Here is a 17576-nt window from a genome sequence, read left to right on the forward strand (position 1 = left end):
CCGAGACAGAATCACTTCTTTTGTGTATTAAAACAAAAAACCCCCCATTACAATACTAGACTCAGAAGGAACTTTCAACATACAGCACACATACATCATTATCGTTAACAGTTACCCTGTTGTAAAGACATGACAAACAAATGAGGCGCACATATGATCATGGGTGGCTTTCACTCAATTTGGAAAAGAAAATATGAGACAATAAATATGTGTTCGTTTAGTGTTTGAATCGTCATTTTACATTGTTAAACTTACTAACTTAATAACAAAATTACAGCGTTGACTCACTCACTCAATTTGATAGAATAATGACATAATTTTTAAGTAGCACAAACACTTCAACAACTCAATTTAAATGCACACAAAAACTTCTATAAATCATGGGTGAGTCACTGCAAATGATATCATTCCACATGCTCTTCACCCCCTTTCTTCCTCTCTAAATTAATTGCTTTGAAAGTTTATAAAGACTGCCAACATGAAATGTGAGCAATTTCCTTAATAATCATAACATTTTAAAAAATTGGACTCCTGCCAATTAGACAGTCACTCACTCTAACCCGCTCGCCATGAATTAAATGAATGTCAAAGAGATAGTGATAGTCTGACCTCACCAAACACCAGTGTCAAACACATGACTTTTACAAAAAGATTCAATTCAAATTACCTCTTTATAGAATCTATAGTGTAGCTGTAGATAGATCTATGCAACACAGGAATTCACCACTTAAAGATAATGGGCCTCCAATGTTGTTTGATGGATTGCAGTCTAAATTCGCTAAATTTTTATTCCTTACGGGGGTGGGGTGGTGGGGTGGTGGGGATAAATCCTCAGTTTTCAGCCATTTGGTTTTAGTATGAATGTGTTAAAAAAAAAAAAGGAAAAAAAATCGAAACACAAACATTTTTGAGCATTTCAGAAGGAACTTACGACGACACCATTGTGGTAAGAATGCTTGTCTGGTTGGTAAAATGACAGTGTTCACATTAACACAAACAATGATGTGAATGAAGGAGAACATCTCAAGAAACAATATATGCCAGGGACACAAAACATTTTTCTAAAAAATATATCGACCTACACTTTTAACTTCTTGTTCCTAATTGTTGTATGGTGTCATAAACTTTTTGGAAGGACTTCCGTAATGAGCGACCACCCCAACAAACATAGTAAAGAAGAGGCCTAACCCTAACCCTACTCCTCAATTCTACACTCTGTCTCATAGTGGTTGCTCGTTACGGAAGTCCTCCCAACTTTTTATTTGTGTCATCGGATGGGGAAGCAAAGACTGATCATGGTGCAGTCTTCAAACTACTCAAACTAGTGGCAAAGGTCCCTAAAAACATAGGTCGGCTCTATTTTTCTGAACGTTCGGGAAAATAAACTTGAACTTTATTTCTCCAAACGGTCTCCATTCTCGAGATTTGTTGATAATTTAATAAGCGAATGGAGTTGCCCGTGTGTGTGTGTCAGTGTGTGTGTAAGGTGTTAACGGGGAGGGGGGCATGGAAGGATTTATTTTTCATGAAGGATTTTAGTTTTTGTTGGGTGAGTAACTAAATGCAAAATAAGTTACTGCCAAGGTCGAGCAGTCTTGTTTTTTCACAGTACCTTTTGAAGGTATTTTCAAATGAAGTATAGTCCGGGAACGTTGCCCCAACCACAACTGAAGTATCTGAATATTCAGACATTTAAAAATCTCTAGCTCCAGAAATAGAATTTGATGTAAAAAATGCATCTTTCCCAGTCAGTCCTCGCAGATTGGCAGAACCAAAGGATGACGCCTAAATCTCGCAAATAACCCAAAAATCTCGAGATCGGAAACCGTTCGGAGAAAGAGAGTTCAACTTTATTTTCCTGAACGTTCGGAGAAATAGTCACTTCGAAAAAAAATAAGGAAAGGCATTTATAAGGGTCTGGGCTTTACCTAAAAGCACTCAGGGCATAGAGTGTGAGTAAAAAAAAAACAACACCTGAGAAACTAGCCATCTTCTAAATACACAGTAGCAGCCTCAAACACAGGAAATTTCAAAAAGATCACAGCAGGGGGATCAATATAAAATAAGACAATTTGAAAAAAAAAAATCCCAACAAACTGTTACCATATCTTCCTTATTCCTTGCTTATGCCCCCTTCTTGCACAATGGAGAAATTTATATTCACCTGAAATAGGCAACAATCAGTACATGATGAAAAATAACGGACAGTTATATATATTACATTCATTTTGCTGCAATTTTTTTGTAAAGCACTCAAAAAATATGGCATAACAGAACAAAACATGGTTACTGAACACAATCTGACATTGCAAGAGAATAGAGTTAGTACTGATTTTCTTCAATCCAGCCTTTCAAAGTGGTGGGCAATGGCAGCTGTTGGATGTGGTCATATCTTGTATACTGACGGATAACAAAGCGACACAGGTACTGCAATGATCTGACCTGTGTGAACCGAGACACTGGTTTTGTTAGCCACACTGGAAACTGTGGGGCACCGGGGGAACGCGATCTTGAGTAATAAAATATTCCAGTCTGGGACTCATTCATTGAATGTTCAATCAAATCCACAATTGAAGGATAACCTTCGCTGTCTGGCTGTGCATAGAAACTGAACACTCCATTACAGTGTTCTATCCGAGTATGAAGGGTGCGACCGTAAGAACGAAAAGACAAACTGAGGAGGTATCGTTCATCAGAACTATCCCTGACGAGAAAAGCTCCATCTGGCTGATTAGTCAATTTGTCCTCAGCTTCGTTGCGAGTTATTGGACCCCAGTACCAACCAAATTTAGAGAGGCGGAACAGTTCTTGCGTTAAACTCCACACTTTAGGGCTCCAAATTTTAGTTTGCTCTTTCACTGGATCATATTCCACACAGTCTGCAAGTTCACAACAAGGATCGCTTCGGGCATTTTTGTCCTGATCCTTATTTGGATGAACAGTCACATCAGCACTACACACTTTTTCAAGAACACCTTCTTCCCGTTGCGAACTAGCAGGACTAAAATGGGATATGTCTTTGGACAAACATCCAGGTTTATCTTTTACTCCTTCAATGTCACGGCGATCAGTGTTGGAATGCCATTCATTGAATTTTGGAGACATGTATGGTTTCAGGGGCGAGTTTAGACTGTCACAACTTTGAGAAGCTGAGCTAGATCTTGAACTGAATCGAGGTTTGCTTCGTTCTTTTAATCTAGTGTTTGATAAGTTGGGAGTTATATTCGGAGAAGGATGCTGTTCAATGTGTCCATTGCATTCAGCACCCTCCGACTTTCGAAGAGAGGAGAACTTACGCCGCAAGTTTCGAAAGAGGCCCATTCTTTCTCGCTTTCTTTGATGTGGTTCTTCATTGATCACAATGCTGCCAGCAACATTGTTATGGTATAAGGGAGCTGTTACTGGCTCTGAACTCTGAGAATTGGAGCAAGGTCGCTCTGATATGTCAAGTGTCTGTAAACCGACAGGACAATCTAAAATAGTTTGAGTCTGAGGGCTATGTTGGTATTGTAACGATTGGGGACGAGGATTGTGATGAAGTTGTTGATGTTGGTGGTGGTGATATTCACCCTCACGTTCACCTTGAGATCCTTGATCGTTGCGACGACTCTGTGATGAAATCTTAATACTCTTAATACTTATTTTTTTCATCGTCATATCCAAAGAGAGGTGGCACAACAAAACATGGCAATACCTCCCAATATGAGCATTTGCAGGGGGGTCGTAGGCTACTCACTCACTTCGCTCACACTAAAAAACGAGATCTACGTTCTTGACGTTTGCGCATGCGTTAGTCTGTCTTCCGAAAAAGTGGAAGAGAAACTTCTGCATTTTTGTATATTGATTTGTCAAAAATACAATGATTTTCCTTCAAATAATTTTGAATTTAAAGATATCACCGTCATTCTTGTTTAAATGATATAAATTTTTCATGAGGATGTTAAATTAATAAACATGTTTCTTAAAAACAATTAGTACAATCTATTTAGATAGACTTTTCTGTTGAGGTGTATTAAAAGTTAAAGCATATACAGTATCCACAGATTAATTAAATTAGACATCATCCTCAAAATGGTAAATTTTGGAAGATAGGATTGTCTTCAATTTACTCTTTTCTATTTTAGTAGAGAGTAGAGAGATTCTGTTGAGCCAAAAAAAAAAAGATAGATCTACAAATATTTCACATTGTTACACAATACATTGTGTAAGCTCTAATTTGTAAATTAAACCATAGGCAACAGATGTGAATGTTAACGTGTATTTAAGCTTAATACAATACAATAGCATGTATTATCTTTTGTCTCTCAAAATAAAGTTGCAATTAAGTTTCACACCACCATTCCTTAATAATAATAATAATTCCCTAATGATAATTGAAGACCTCAAAATAATAAACTAACCAAAATATTCAGTTACTGCGCGTCTGTATTATGGCGTCCTCCTGTGAAGACTCGGACGACGATTTTGTTGTATTGGGTACCCCAGTACCTGAAATTCAGGAAGGTGAGCCACTTCAAACCCTGCAATGCTAGAAACCGATGTAAACAGTACACTAGGCTAAAAGAAAAGTATCGGCAGTGGTTAAGATTTGCCGTCCCGCCGCCATGTTGGTTTGTTTACATCAGCAACTCAAGTGGGACACTAGATCTAGTCAATGATAGTACATAACAAGATGGGCCACTTCTCTCTTTGAGCCAATTAAAAAAGTGTCCTCCAAATTTGGTGGCGCCCTCTTCACAAAAGCGCACTCTTTGCGAACAGAGTTACCCTACTTGAGTTTTAAAAAATCAAAGTGAAACTAGCAAGTTTTGGGATAAATTTCGGAAGAACGCTTTTTTAAAATGGTTACGCTGACAAAAAAACCTCTTCCGGAGGAAAGGGTGATGGTTTTCTTTGTTTAATTTGACTTTAGAATGAAAGGCGAGAGGTCATTAAAATATAAAAAAACTAAAACTCCGCACTGAACGTACCCGAACTGCTGATGAACAGCAGTCGATCTGCGCACGCAAGGAGGTGCTATTCCTATTCTTCTTCTGGAAAAACGAAAGAGAGCTTCAAAACAGACTGCAGCGCCATCTGAAGCAAAGAGCATACTTCCTGCGGACACTTTTTTGGCTGAGTGGCCCATCTTGTTATGTATTATCATTGATCTAGTGATGGGCCGATACCATAATTTAGGTATCGATTCGATACCTAGATCTAGTACCAAAGATAGTAAATAACAAGATGGGCCACTCAGCCAAAAAAGTGTCCGCAGGAAGTATGCTCTTTGCTTCAGATGGCGCTGCAGTCTGTTTTGAAGCTCTCTTTCGTTTTTCCAGAAGAAGAATAGGAATAGCACCTCCTTGCGTGCGCAGATCGACTGCTGTTCATCAGCAGTTCGGGTACGTTCAGTGCGGAGTTTTAGTTTTTTAAAATTTTAATGACCTCTCGCCTTTCATTCTAAAGTCAAATTAAACGAAGAAAACCATCACCCTTTCCTCCGGTAGAGGTTTTTTGTCAGCGTAACCATTTTAAAAACGAAGTGACTATTTCTCCGAACGTTCGGAGAAATAGTGCCGATCTTTATTTCTCCGAACGGTTTTCAGCTTCCGGTCTCGTGATTTTTTGCCTATTTATTGCGAGAGTTCGGCGCCAACTTTCATTCTGCCTCTGCCTCTGGTCTGGGAAGGAACACGTACCGCATGGCAAGCCCGCCTACAGACAACCTTCAGTAACACCCACCACACACCCACCACCATCATGCACATGTACACACACTAACTAAACATAACTAGTGGGCAACTTTTGAACGTATGACGAGCTGAACTGTGGATGGAGAGACAGTGTGAGTGAAAGAGCGGGTGAAAGGAAGAATGTGCGAGTGTATCCACAGGCGACAGCAACTAAAAGACGACGACACTGACCACCCCTGGCCTGGTCCACAGCTCACGAACAAAAAGAATGCAGCTCAGGCGGTGTTTTGCCTATATTATTGTCCATGGTTCGCAGGGAACAAGTGAGATTTTCTTTGTGTGTGCCTGGAGGGATGGGGTGGGGTATGAAAGTCATGCGGACGGGGATGAGCCGCGGGAGAGAACACGGGAATTGAATGAAAGAGTGAAACTGAAAGAGACGAATGACTCATGAGTCCTGGAGTGAATGGATCCTGTGTTTCTATTTTTGTATACTTTGAACTGTTACTGAATAAAGGCTGAAATAAAGCCCGAAAAACAAACAAACACACACACACACTCCTCACTCTCCACTTACTACCACACACAGACACACTCAAACACTCACACATACATACACACACACACACACACAGGAGCAAATTTTTGGGTTTATATCTATTTAAATTTTCAACAGCTAGTCTAGATGAGATTTTTAGATGAGTGTAAAAACGTGAAAAAGAAAGGTTTCATAACAGAAAGAAATCAAAATTAGAACAGCCCAAAAACAACAACAAACATTAACAAATAAGGGCGTGTGTCCACCTGTCCGAAGAAGATTGGCAGTTTTAACCCTAAATGTGCGTAATTTTTTTTTTAAAGTACAGGATATTACATGTAAATTATGGAATCACACACATTAAGGGGCTTGCCAGTGTCAGTACATTGGTCGCAGCAGTGACAAACGCAGATGCCAGTTCTATGTGTAGTTATCAATAACCCTCCGTAGATCTAGATCTAGACAGCACACGAGTGAACACAACACATTACGTTTAAAAGCAGCACCTTTCATAGGCAACACGTCATATCTATAGCGAAAAACTGTTTGGAATTGTAGCATTTCTTTATATAAATATTTACGGCGGACATTTTTTGGACCGATTGAACCATATTGTATACGAACAATCTTTGGTAGGCCCATACTATAATTATAGATCTATATAATATCCGAAATTTGGGGGAAAGGATGATATTTCAGAGTGTTCGGAGAAATAGTGCCCAGCTTTATTTTCCTGAACGTTCGGAGAAATAGTGCCCAGCTTTATTTTCCCGAACGTTCGGAGAAATAGTGCCCAGCTTTATTTTCCCGAACGTTCGGAGAAATAGTGCCGGCCTTTTAAAAAAGCGTTCTTCCGAAATTTATCCCAAAACTTGCTAGTTTCACTTTGATTTTTTAAAACTCAAGTGGGGTAACTCTGTTCGCAAAGAGTGCGCTTTTGTAAAGAGGGCGCCACCAAATTTTGAGGACACTTTTTTAATTGGCTCAAAGAGAGAAGTGGCCCATCTTGTTATGTACTATCATTGCTAGTACCAAAGATAGTAAATAACAAGATGGGCCACTCAGCCAAAAAAGTGTCCGCAGGAAGTATGCTCTTTGCTTCAGATGGCACTGCAGTCTGTTTTGGGGAATATTGAAGAATACCAGACCACTCGTACATTATTGCGCGAGAAAGTGGGGCGGGTGGCTGGGGTGGAGGAGGTGGGGGGGGTTAAGGGGGGTCTCCCCCCTGACAAAATTTTAAGGAATAGATCTACCGGTCCGATATTCTCCATTGAGAGATATTAAAAACGGGAAAATCATAAATTCCTAAGGCTAAGGTTGAGACATAGGCAAAGTCAGTCCGCTGGTCCGGTATTCTTCAATCTTTCCCTGTTTTGAAGCTCTCTTTCGTTTTTCCAGAAGAAGAATAGGAATAGCACCTCCTTGCATGCGCAGATCGACTGCTGTTCATCAGCAGTTCGGGTACGTTCAGTGCGGAGTTTTAGGTTTTTTTTATTTTAAAAAAGTGGCTATTCGCTATTCTCACCCGCCCGGAAGTTCTCGCAAGATCAACTCCTCCCATCTTCTCTCTCTCTCTCTGTCTCTTTCTGAATACTGTCTATCGGTGTGGACGATCAAATTGACCAAAACAAAGTTAAAAAATGATGTTAAAACACAAAAGTAAATAAATTTGGTTGTCTACAAAGATGCTACGGCTATTTAACTTTTCGAATCGAGCCGAACTACGCGGGTCGCCATTTTGTTTTGCCCGGAAATTCTCGCGCTACTCCTCTCTCTCTTTCTCTCTCTCTCTCCACTACGCACAGACAAAATTGTACGCTTTTAGTAGGCTACAGTTGTAATGGAACGTTTGTTCACGGCACAGAATTCTACAATTTTTCTGTTATCACAGTGTAGAATTCTGTGGTTTAGGGAGAACGCAAAATTTGGTGAACGCGCACCGGGTGAGAATAGCCACAAGACTCGCCTGCACTATTCTCACTCCGGGTGAGAATAAAGGTGGCCTTATTTTAATGACCTCTCGCCTTTCATTCTAAAGTCAAATTATTAATTAAATGAAGAAAACCATCACCCTTTCCTCCAGAAGAGGTTTTTTGTCAGCGTAACCATTTTAAAAAAGCGTTCTTCCGAAATTTATCCCAAAACATGTTAGTTTCACTTTGATTTTGTAAAACTCAAGTAGACAGGGTAACTCTGTTCGCAAAGAGTGCGCTTTTGTGAAGAGGGCGCCACCAAATTTTGAGGACACTTTTTTAATTGTCTCAAAGAGAGAAGGGGCCCATCTTGTTATGTACTATCTTTGCTAGTACTTTTTCAAGGTATCGAGTGGGGCGCTATCGGTCGCATACGAGTCAGTCCCCCCCCCCCCCCCCCCCCCCCCCCGGCAACTGATCATTATTACAATAATAAACTAGTCTTGACGTAGATCTACGTTATGGATTGTGCGCTGGTCTATGGAATCAAAGGTTGCCGTATGCTCGGCTCTACACAGCAACACAACTTTTTCTTGGTAAACAATCGAGATGACACAGGCTTGTGTATTTTAACGAATTGGTCTTTTTTTTTTTACACACAGCTCATAATATATGCAGGTGCCAGGAGATCTGCTAATCTTCAATTTTACCTTTTTCTACAACAAAGAAAGTGGGAAACATGGGGGGTGGGGGGGCGGGGCGATCCGGACATTGGGCATTGCCTTGTTAGTGAGACAACTTCTTGGGCCTTCGGCATATTGTGGTAGGGTGGCCAGTTCCTTTCCACGCCATCTTTACTTCCCCAACTCGAAGTCAGGTACCCATTACTGCAGGGTAGGCTGGAGGGGGCGAAAAAAATCTGTGTCCTAACCTCCGGATTATAAGTAAAGACAAAAATATAACTATACTCTTCCAAGTATTTAGGTAATCACGTCTGGACAGGTTGTGACTATTATCAACTGAGACTCAAACAAAAATTATTTGTAAAGGAGAGGGGGGGGGGGGGTAAATAAATCGAAATGGCTAGCCGTACTTAAGCACTAGCCAGTCTAGCCGTACTTAGATCTAGGTTTGGCCCTATCGACTCGAACCTGTAGAGTACACAGGTCTCATTAGATCTAGATCTAGAAAATATTCAGGTTTGAATAACGGAGTGACTATTTCTCCGAACGTTCGGAGAAATAGTGCCGATCTTTATTTCTCCAAACGGTTTCCGGCTTCCGGTCTCGTGATTTTTTGCCTTTGCAAGAGTTCGGATATAGATTCTATATATCCGACATTTGCGGGATGTGATTTCAAAGTGTTCGGAGAAATATTGCTCAGCTTTATTTTCCCGAACGTTCGGAGAAATAGTGCTGGCCTTTAAATAATGCAAGTCAGTAAGACACCTTTTGGTTTTGTCTGAAATACAAATACTTTAGGCTTTGCAAACTAAAAATTTCATTTACAATTCAGCCATAAAGTACGGCTAGCCTGACAGTCTAGCCATACTTTTAAGCCTCCCAGTCTAGCCGCACTTATCTAAGGCCCTATTAACATGAGAAAACTGGTAGAAAATGTGAGTATTGTGAGAACACAAGAGTTCTAAAAAGGCAATTCAGTTTACCAGATTTTTAGCAACTTTAAATTAAACCAATGAGGATAAATCAGGGTTGCCATAGAGGATTTTGCAAAATCACTAGATTTCTTGAAAAGCTTCACTGCAGTCGAACCTGCCTTAACGGAAACCTGTGTAAAACGGAAAACTGTCTTAACGGAATCTCCCCGCTCCCCTTTGATATATTCCTCTTTAATTACCTGTATAAAACGGAAACCTGTCCAACGCGGAAATGGAAAGAAAAATCCGCTCCCTTCCGAGGGTTTCACCTGTCTAAGATGGAAAATGCTTTGCCTGCTCAGCCCTGATTTGAAACAAAACTCGCAAGTGTGGTTCCGCCGACTCTAAACTGAATGCTATGGTCATGCCGCTGGGCGAGGAAGGGGAGTAGGGGAGCAATTTGGGGGTAGATGTTACCCCATCATGTGAGCCCTGAGTGATGCAGATGGTCAGTGTAGAGTGTGGGTGTGAAATCTCACGACTGCCCGTGAGAGTGCTCAAGTAGCGAGCCACTACGGTAGCTTTTTTGAGTAGCCAGAAGCCAGAGGTGTGAAATTAGTTTGACCAATGCCTGCCGCCCTGATCGTACGGCCAGCCGAGAAAAGATATGTAAGTGAGGGGTGGCATTGGTGGTGGGTGGGGCTAAGGGTGGAAGCAAAGGAGATGTTCAAACGTTTCTGTTTTTAATAGGTCAAACAGTGGTCCTATGAATGGAAAGCACTGGTGGTAATTGGATAAGTAAGACTGATGCATGTCATTATCAGACAGGATAGCAGCTGAGAGGTGTGAAGTTTTGACCACTGCTTGCCGATCGGACAAGCGATCCTTGATCCCACCGGCTGGGCCTTTGACCCTCCCCCCCCACACCTCCATCTCCCCCCTAAATTCCCCTGTCTTACACGGAAAATGTCTAAGACGGAATTTTTTTCTGGCTCCCTTGCGATTCCGTCTTACACAGGTTCGACTGTATTTTCGTTTTTAAAAAAATCACTTGATTCATTTAAAAAGCCTGCCCCCCCCCCCCCCCCAAGAAAACCTATAAATCAATTTTGTTAAACAAAAAATTCTCAAGGCCCAAAACACTAGCTCTGGCAGCCGTGGGATGAATAACACACAGGTATCGATGTTTAGAACAGGTATCGATGTTTAGAACAGGTATCGATACTGATACCAATACCTATAGGTATCAAAGAATCGATACCTGCCCATCACCATGGGACACTGACTGTCTAGAAATAGATCTAGATCTAGATTCTAGATACATGCGATTAAACGTAGAAAGACACAAACTATTTTTAGGTAAGGCGCCCATCTTGTTCGACGTCAGACCAGGATACCCCTCCGATCACGTGACTACATCTAGTTGTTATAGCATCTAAAACTGGTGGTATTTTCCTTCCATCCCGGGGTAGGAGATAAAGCAGTGCCTGTAGGTGCAATGCCACAAACAAAAACTCAACTCCATCACAGAGAGATTGTAAGAAAAATGAATGGGTATGTTGGTGTCTGTTGTATTATATTAAGAAGTTGTTTGAGGAGATAAAGAAGAGAAATACGCTATTAAGAGCATAGTTGCTGTGTGTTGCTGAAATACAAAAATTATAATATAATAATACTAATAGTAATAATAATGCCAATTAGAAGCTAGATTTTCCCCTCCTCCCAAAGCAATTAAGTCCTCTCATCCGAGAGATGGGGGCAGGGGAAGGCATGGCAGATCCCAGAGGGTTTAATGTTGTCAACAAGCAAGACGCAAATGGTCTCTGCACCTTCTCCGCAGTCATAGGGCTCTCCGATAAGTGCATGCTTAATACATGTATGTAGCTGGGTATTCCCTACGTAAAGTCACATCCAGTACAGTGCTGACATTGAACCTCTGCTTTCCACCCCACCAATACCCATCCCAACTCCAGGTCAAAGAAAAGTTGTCGATGGAGAGAGGTTTGTAATATAAGTTCTGGGTGGGGCTTATAGGTTATGAGGGGTCACACTCTTCCCTCACCAGCAGCTGAAAATTTGTTACCTATTGGTAAACTGTGGAAGGGGCCTACGCAACATAATTGGTTGGAGGGACTACCTATCAACAACGACAGGTGATTGGATTATGACGGCTCGCCCACAACGCCAGGGGCCAAAGCACAACTTATAACAAAACGTAATGGGGTCACTGAGGTGGCTGTCTAAGACAGGTGTTATTGCTTTGTGTGATAGGGGTTGTGTGTTAAAATATGTTGCCGCAGCCATGTTGGACAGGTGCCCGTTTTACACAGTTAAATTATATAGAAAAAAAGCAAGGAGGGAGATGGAAAGTGGCCGTTTGTACAGGTGGCCGTCTTATAGAGGTGGCCGTCAGGGCAGGTTCAACTGTATATGATTGGCTACTGAAAACTAAACAGGTTACAAAAAGCCCATTGCTGGTTTTCCCACACCACTTTGAAGTTGTAGAAGGGACGAATGGAGAACAGTGCTGATTCTTTCGAGATTAAAGTTATATAATTTCTATAACAGGTGGGGCAAATTCAACTAATTTCTACCCAGTATGTTTAAAATTAGACCAGAGTAGTTTTTAAACAAAGATGTGATGAAAATTATGAAGCTTTGTCTTTGTTAAACCTGCCTTCCAAGCCAGTGAGCCCCCCCGCGCCCCCCCTCATAGCTCTTCAAGTAAGGGATGTTGCGCGGTCAAACAAATGTTCACACTAATATTAATTAGTCTTAAAGATCTTAAGTAATAAAGACATTGAAAAATGAATAGCAGAACTAGATTCTGGCCACAAAAAAATCACATATTGGGGATATATGCCAAGTTTCATTCAAATATACTTCATTTCATTAATGATTTATGAATGTAAATTCCTGAAAATACATCAAGAATTGTCCCACTTTTTGACGATATTTTCTCGTAATGATTATAATGCATAAAGGTTCCCCCAAAATTTTGCAACAAAAAGCCCAATAACTTTTATTTTTATCTATGCATTAAAAAAAATTAAAAACAACAGTTCTTAGAATGTAATCCTCTTTCAACTGTCATATGTTAACTTGTTTCAATGCAATTTGAATATATATACAAATTTGATTTTTTCATCGTCATTGCTACTTTATCAGTAGGCCTTTCCTATAGCTATATATCTTGGAAATGTATGTGTGATGTGTTGACTACTGTAGCACTGCCGATGACAATTAATTAACTATTCATTTAAATTTCTTTAAAATAAGCGTAACTAAGTGGAAGAGCTTTTTTGTACTGTGAACAGTGTACTTTTTGGGTTTTTTAAATTAATTGATGAATAAAAAATTATGAATATTTTCAGTAGTAAAACATTTTAGTATGTTGAAAATATGCAAAAATGGGCAAATTCTTGAGATATATTTGAAGAAAAAACTGTTCTTTAATCAGGAATAAAACTGGTAGCTAGTGTGATTTTTTAATGTAGAACCTAGCTCTGCTTTCAATTTTTCAATGTCTTTATTACTTTTAATTTATTTTCATTCTTAGGAATTCTTGTGACTATATAATTACCTGACATGCCGCGAGCGAGTGGCATTGCTAGACAACTGCAATGAAATCAATTAAAAGAAATGGTTCTGGTTGTAACTCAAGCTATCTTCGGTTTTGTAGTGAAGGGTACTGGAATAACGAAAATAGCTTAATGGGGTTAAGGGTAGGGGCAGGCTTAAGTTGAGGATAGAGTAATCGTTGGACTCAAAACCAGGTTATCCTATTACATACTATATATATATATATATGACTGTGTTCGGACAAATTTAGTCAGGGCCAGGAATCATGAGTGTTTAAACCAGCATCTGTCGTGTTGTGGTTTGGCACTTCGGTGTGGTGCGCTGAAAACCCAAGCTCGATTCTCATGCTGAGAGAATATTTATTGTGTATCTTAGACTTTCTGCAGGGATTTCAAGTGGGTCCCTTTCAGCCCAGGTTGACTCTGGCCCTGACAGGCGGTGTTGAAGCCCACCTCTTCCTATTTGATCCAAATTGTGTCGATGAGAATATAAACTACCTATTGACCCCCCCCCCCCAAAAAAAAAAAAAGAAAAGAAAGAAAGAAATTTAAAAAATGAAGTAAAATAAAAAAATAAATAAGAAATTAAATTTTGAAAAATTTTAATTTAAAAAAAGTAAATTAAAATATAATTAAATCCACTCCCCTCCCACCCTCCCTTGAAAAAGAAGAAAGTCCCCCCCCCCCCAACCCCCATTAACAAGGAGTGTGAATAATGGATAACCTGTGAAAAAATAAAAAGTTGTCTGTTGTCTGTGCCAATGTGAACATATGAATAAAACATTGTAGCTTTGGCATGGCCAGTACCTACATGATGATGAGCCCACTGTTCAGTTTCTTGTATTTTGTCTGTGCTCACAGGGGTACCTTTGAAGAAGCCGACCAACGTTCAAGATTTAACAGCAAGGGATAAACATGGCCGGAGACGATTTCACGGTGCCTTTACTGGTGGTTTTTCTGCTGGCTTTTTCAACACTGTTGGAACGAAAGAAGGTGATTAATTTTGTAGTTATAAGTAATATAATATATGCATATATTATATGAAGGTAATGCTGTTTACTGATGTTTATTTATTCAGTTACTTTTTCTTGTAGAGAAATCTATACACATGTAATCTTTATTGGAAATAGCGAGGCCTAATTAAAAAAAGATTATTTTATTTGTTTCAATGAAATGTTTCGCAATTTTCTGTTAAGCCATGTGCTACTTTGCGTATATTATAGTTAATATCTTGGATTCTTTTGGAGATTTTTGCAATTTTACCTCGTCACTGATACTTAATGGAGCGTCATTGTATTTGCATGGAAAGGTTAAATACAAAGGTGGCATCATTTGACCTGGGTTTTCTTTTATAATCTGTTGATTGTTATGAAGGGCTTTTCAGTTTGTTCTCTTTTCGTTCAACTAACAGTTAAACTGATGTTGTTTCCTGTCTGTGTTTGTATTTCAGGATTCATGCCATCGGAATTTGTGTCTTCAAGAGACAAGAAAAATGATGGGAGACAGGAATTTAGACCAGAGGACTTTATGGATGATGAGGTTATTATCCTTTTCTATATCTTTCTCAAAATTAGAAATAGAATATTGTTAGATTAGACTTAAGCTCTAAGAATAATATTTTCTTTTTCTTTTTTTTTTAAACACGAAGGTAATTTAACAGAAAAAATTAGATGCATTACATATATAAATACTTATGTGTTCTACAGTTGCACATAACATTCTGAGGTGTATAATGTTTATCCTAAATGGTTGGGAGAAAAGGTAGATTTTTTGTCGCCTTATAATGACTTTTCTTCTCGGCTGAGGCATTATTATTTTTTACAAGTCTAATTATCCTTCAATTCCTTTGGGAATACTTGTTGTTATTTACTATGATTCACGAATGAAGTCCGGAAAATATTTTCAGTTCATTCACCTTAAAAAGTTGCTTCAAGAAGTCATGAGTTTCGCTGTTCAGTAGTTACAGAAGTTGCTACAGACAGTATAGCTTTCGACTGGACAGTTTCCTGATGTTTGTGTGGCAGGTGAATCTCGCGGACTTTCAGAAAAAATATTTTGTTTCTGTACAATGTAAAATATCATTATAGATAGGAACAAACTGTAGTCGCGCTATTTTTATGGATTACTTTTTTTTTCACAGGATTTTGAAGAACATGGTATTGCTCCCAGGAAGTTTGCAACAGTATCCAGTTATACGTCAGAGGAGAGAAAAAGAAAATTACTTGATGATGCTCAACAGATAACTGCAAAATCTTCCATAGATTTAGGCTCGTCCATTATGGATCTCGTCATTCCAGACAGGTACAGTTTTACTTTCATTTTATAGGAACTTGAATAACTGATTGCCCGCTTTTTTCAATAAGTTGATGTAGCCCTTATTCTCTTTTCTTTCATTCAAATCTTGTGGTTTTGTGTATGGTTTGCATGAACTTTAGTTTTGTTTGTCTAAGGAAAAAAATGTAACGGCTCATAGCATGTCGCATAAAGTTAAACACAAAGTTTGACTTTCTGATTTTTTTTCAGGGTGCCGATTGGTATCAAACTACTCCGCAAGATGGGATGGAGGGAAGGCCAAGGGTTAGGGCCTCGAATAAAGAAGAAAAAGAAGAAAGGAAAGAAAGCAGCTTCAGCAAAAGGTACAGATATCTCATCATTAAGTGCCAGGTCTGCAAACAGACATTAGTAACTATGTTTCATTATTCATTTCTTTGCTTGCAAAAATCTCAGGGGGCTCTCATGGCCTAGAGGTTAAGGTGTTCTACTCTCAGTTCGAGTTCGAATCCGGTTAGTGACGTAAAATTTTCTTTTCTAAAATTTTCTCTTCTCTCATCCTTTCGTGCTGTCTTACAATGTTCTGTCATCTGCTTTCGTCTCCACTTTCTACCCCTGCCCCCTCAACTCCTTTGCCCCTTCCTCTGTGCTCCTGACTCTTTCTGCAGCCTTTGTACTGCTACTCCTTGTCTCCTTCTTGCTGCTGTCTTTCAGTCACACCCCTGATCTTATGGTAAGTAAGATCTACACCGAGCCTTCTCAGATAAAGGCGAAAAGTCTTGGAGGTCCGGTGTGCAAGCTGTGCGCATTAAGGATCCCTTAGTGGTCCAAAATCGAGAAGAGTAGGTTGCGGCTGCCACACCGGCAAAATTCTAAATTTCCTTCCAACTTAAAATGTTTAATGTGTTCTGCTCGCTCATATGACCTTATGCAGTTGCGAGCACCGCAAAACACTTACTAAAGAAAAGAAAATCTTTCAAGTCCAATATTATCCTGATCTTCCCCTACCACGCGTCCTTTTTTCAGGAATGGACTTTTAAAAAAAAGTAATCTTTAGCTATTGTCATATGTATTGTAAATATTTTTTGGAACATGTATGCTTAACAAGTCATTCTCTAAAGGTGAGCGCAAATGGAGTAACCATATATAAGGGAAGAGGGAGAAACTTCAAATAAATGTCAGAAATTTTTGGTAAAGTTTGTTTTCCTGCATTGTCTTTCAGGAGTGAAAATGTACGGTTGTGCCCCTCCCCCATCTGATGAGGCTGATTCTGTAAGTCAACAAAAACTTTGTGTCTAAAGAACATGTGCATTGTCTTCGTTTATACATATAAATGTAATATTAATGAAGTCACTTCTTCACATGTTCAATCTGTTTTGATTTGAAGTCTCGTAGGAATACAAAAATGTTTTTAGTATGGTACTGTAGACACCGCTTAAATGCACGGTGCGGGGGGCTCCTGGGCGTGTGTTTACACGGAACGTTCATTTACATGAAGCAGTGCAAATGGAGGAAGGGACGCAGTCATCTCATTGTCTTGATATTCTAGTGGCCTCCCTTTGGGGGGGGGGGGGTCACTTTGGGCCGATAATATGACGACACGTGACTGTTTTGTGAAGGATTCCCCGACTGCGGTTAAGAATACAAGGGCGTTGAATGGGGGTTGGGGGGCGGGGGCAGAAAAACAGACTCAGTATAATGATATGCACCATAAAATGTCGGGAACAGATAGCCTTAGAGTAGAGGAAATTGTTGTTGATGGTCATAGAGACTACGACGCAGCCACGTGGCTTTCCAATCGACCACCCCGACCGTAAATTCATGAACGACATCAGAATCATAGATCTCTACTTTCAGAGAAACATTTCTCTTGTGATTCGTTGAACAAGTACGTTATATGTTCTTCGAGCGCAGCTGATTAGGCTTACTCGACTAATCTTTAATCCTATAAAGTAGGGCCTATCTAATGTTTTACTGCATGGATTCCTTACTGCATTC

General features: G+C 39.7%; 2 protein-coding genes across 3 annotated transcripts in view; one reads left to right on the forward strand and one right to left on the reverse strand.

Moving 5' to 3' along the window:
- Positions 1-1662: 1662 nt before the first annotated feature.
- Positions 1663-3778, reverse strand: LOC101863556. Its single transcript, XM_005089758.3, has one exon. The coding sequence runs from the start codon at positions 3655-3657 to the stop codon at positions 2323-2325; it is 1335 nt and encodes a 444-aa protein (XP_005089815.1). The 5' UTR covers positions 3658-3778; the 3' UTR covers positions 1663-2322.
- A 461-nt stretch (positions 3779-4239) lies between these two features.
- LOC101863788 (G patch domain-containing protein 1) overlaps positions 4240-17576 on the forward strand; it is a 31927-nt gene continuing 18590 nt past the window's right edge. For both annotated transcript variants that reach the window (XM_005089759.3, XM_005089760.3), the window contains exons 1-6: positions 4240-4503; positions 14169-14300; positions 14758-14846; positions 15448-15608; positions 15831-15943; positions 16801-16850. In XM_005089759.3, the coding sequence (XP_005089816.1) occupies positions 4431-4503; positions 14169-14300; positions 14758-14846; positions 15448-15608; positions 15831-15943; positions 16801-16850 (618 nt within the window). In that variant the 5' untranslated portion in view covers positions 4240-4430. The remainder of the gene's footprint in view (positions 4504-14168; positions 14301-14757; positions 14847-15447; positions 15609-15830; positions 15944-16800; positions 16851-17576) is intronic.

This window comes from Aplysia californica, unplaced genomic scaffold (genome assembly GCF_000002075.1).
Source record: "Aplysia californica isolate F4 #8 unplaced genomic scaffold, AplCal3.0 scaffold00009, whole genome shotgun sequence".
In the NCBI taxonomy this organism is placed as follows: Eukaryota; Metazoa; Mollusca; class Gastropoda; order Aplysiida; family Aplysiidae; genus Aplysia; species Aplysia californica.

Excerpts from the sequence above, each read along its gene's own strand:
- LOC101863556 (XM_005089758.3), bottom strand. The coding sequence starts at position 3,657 with ATGACGATGAAAAAAATAAGTATTAAGAGTATTAAGATTTCATCACAG.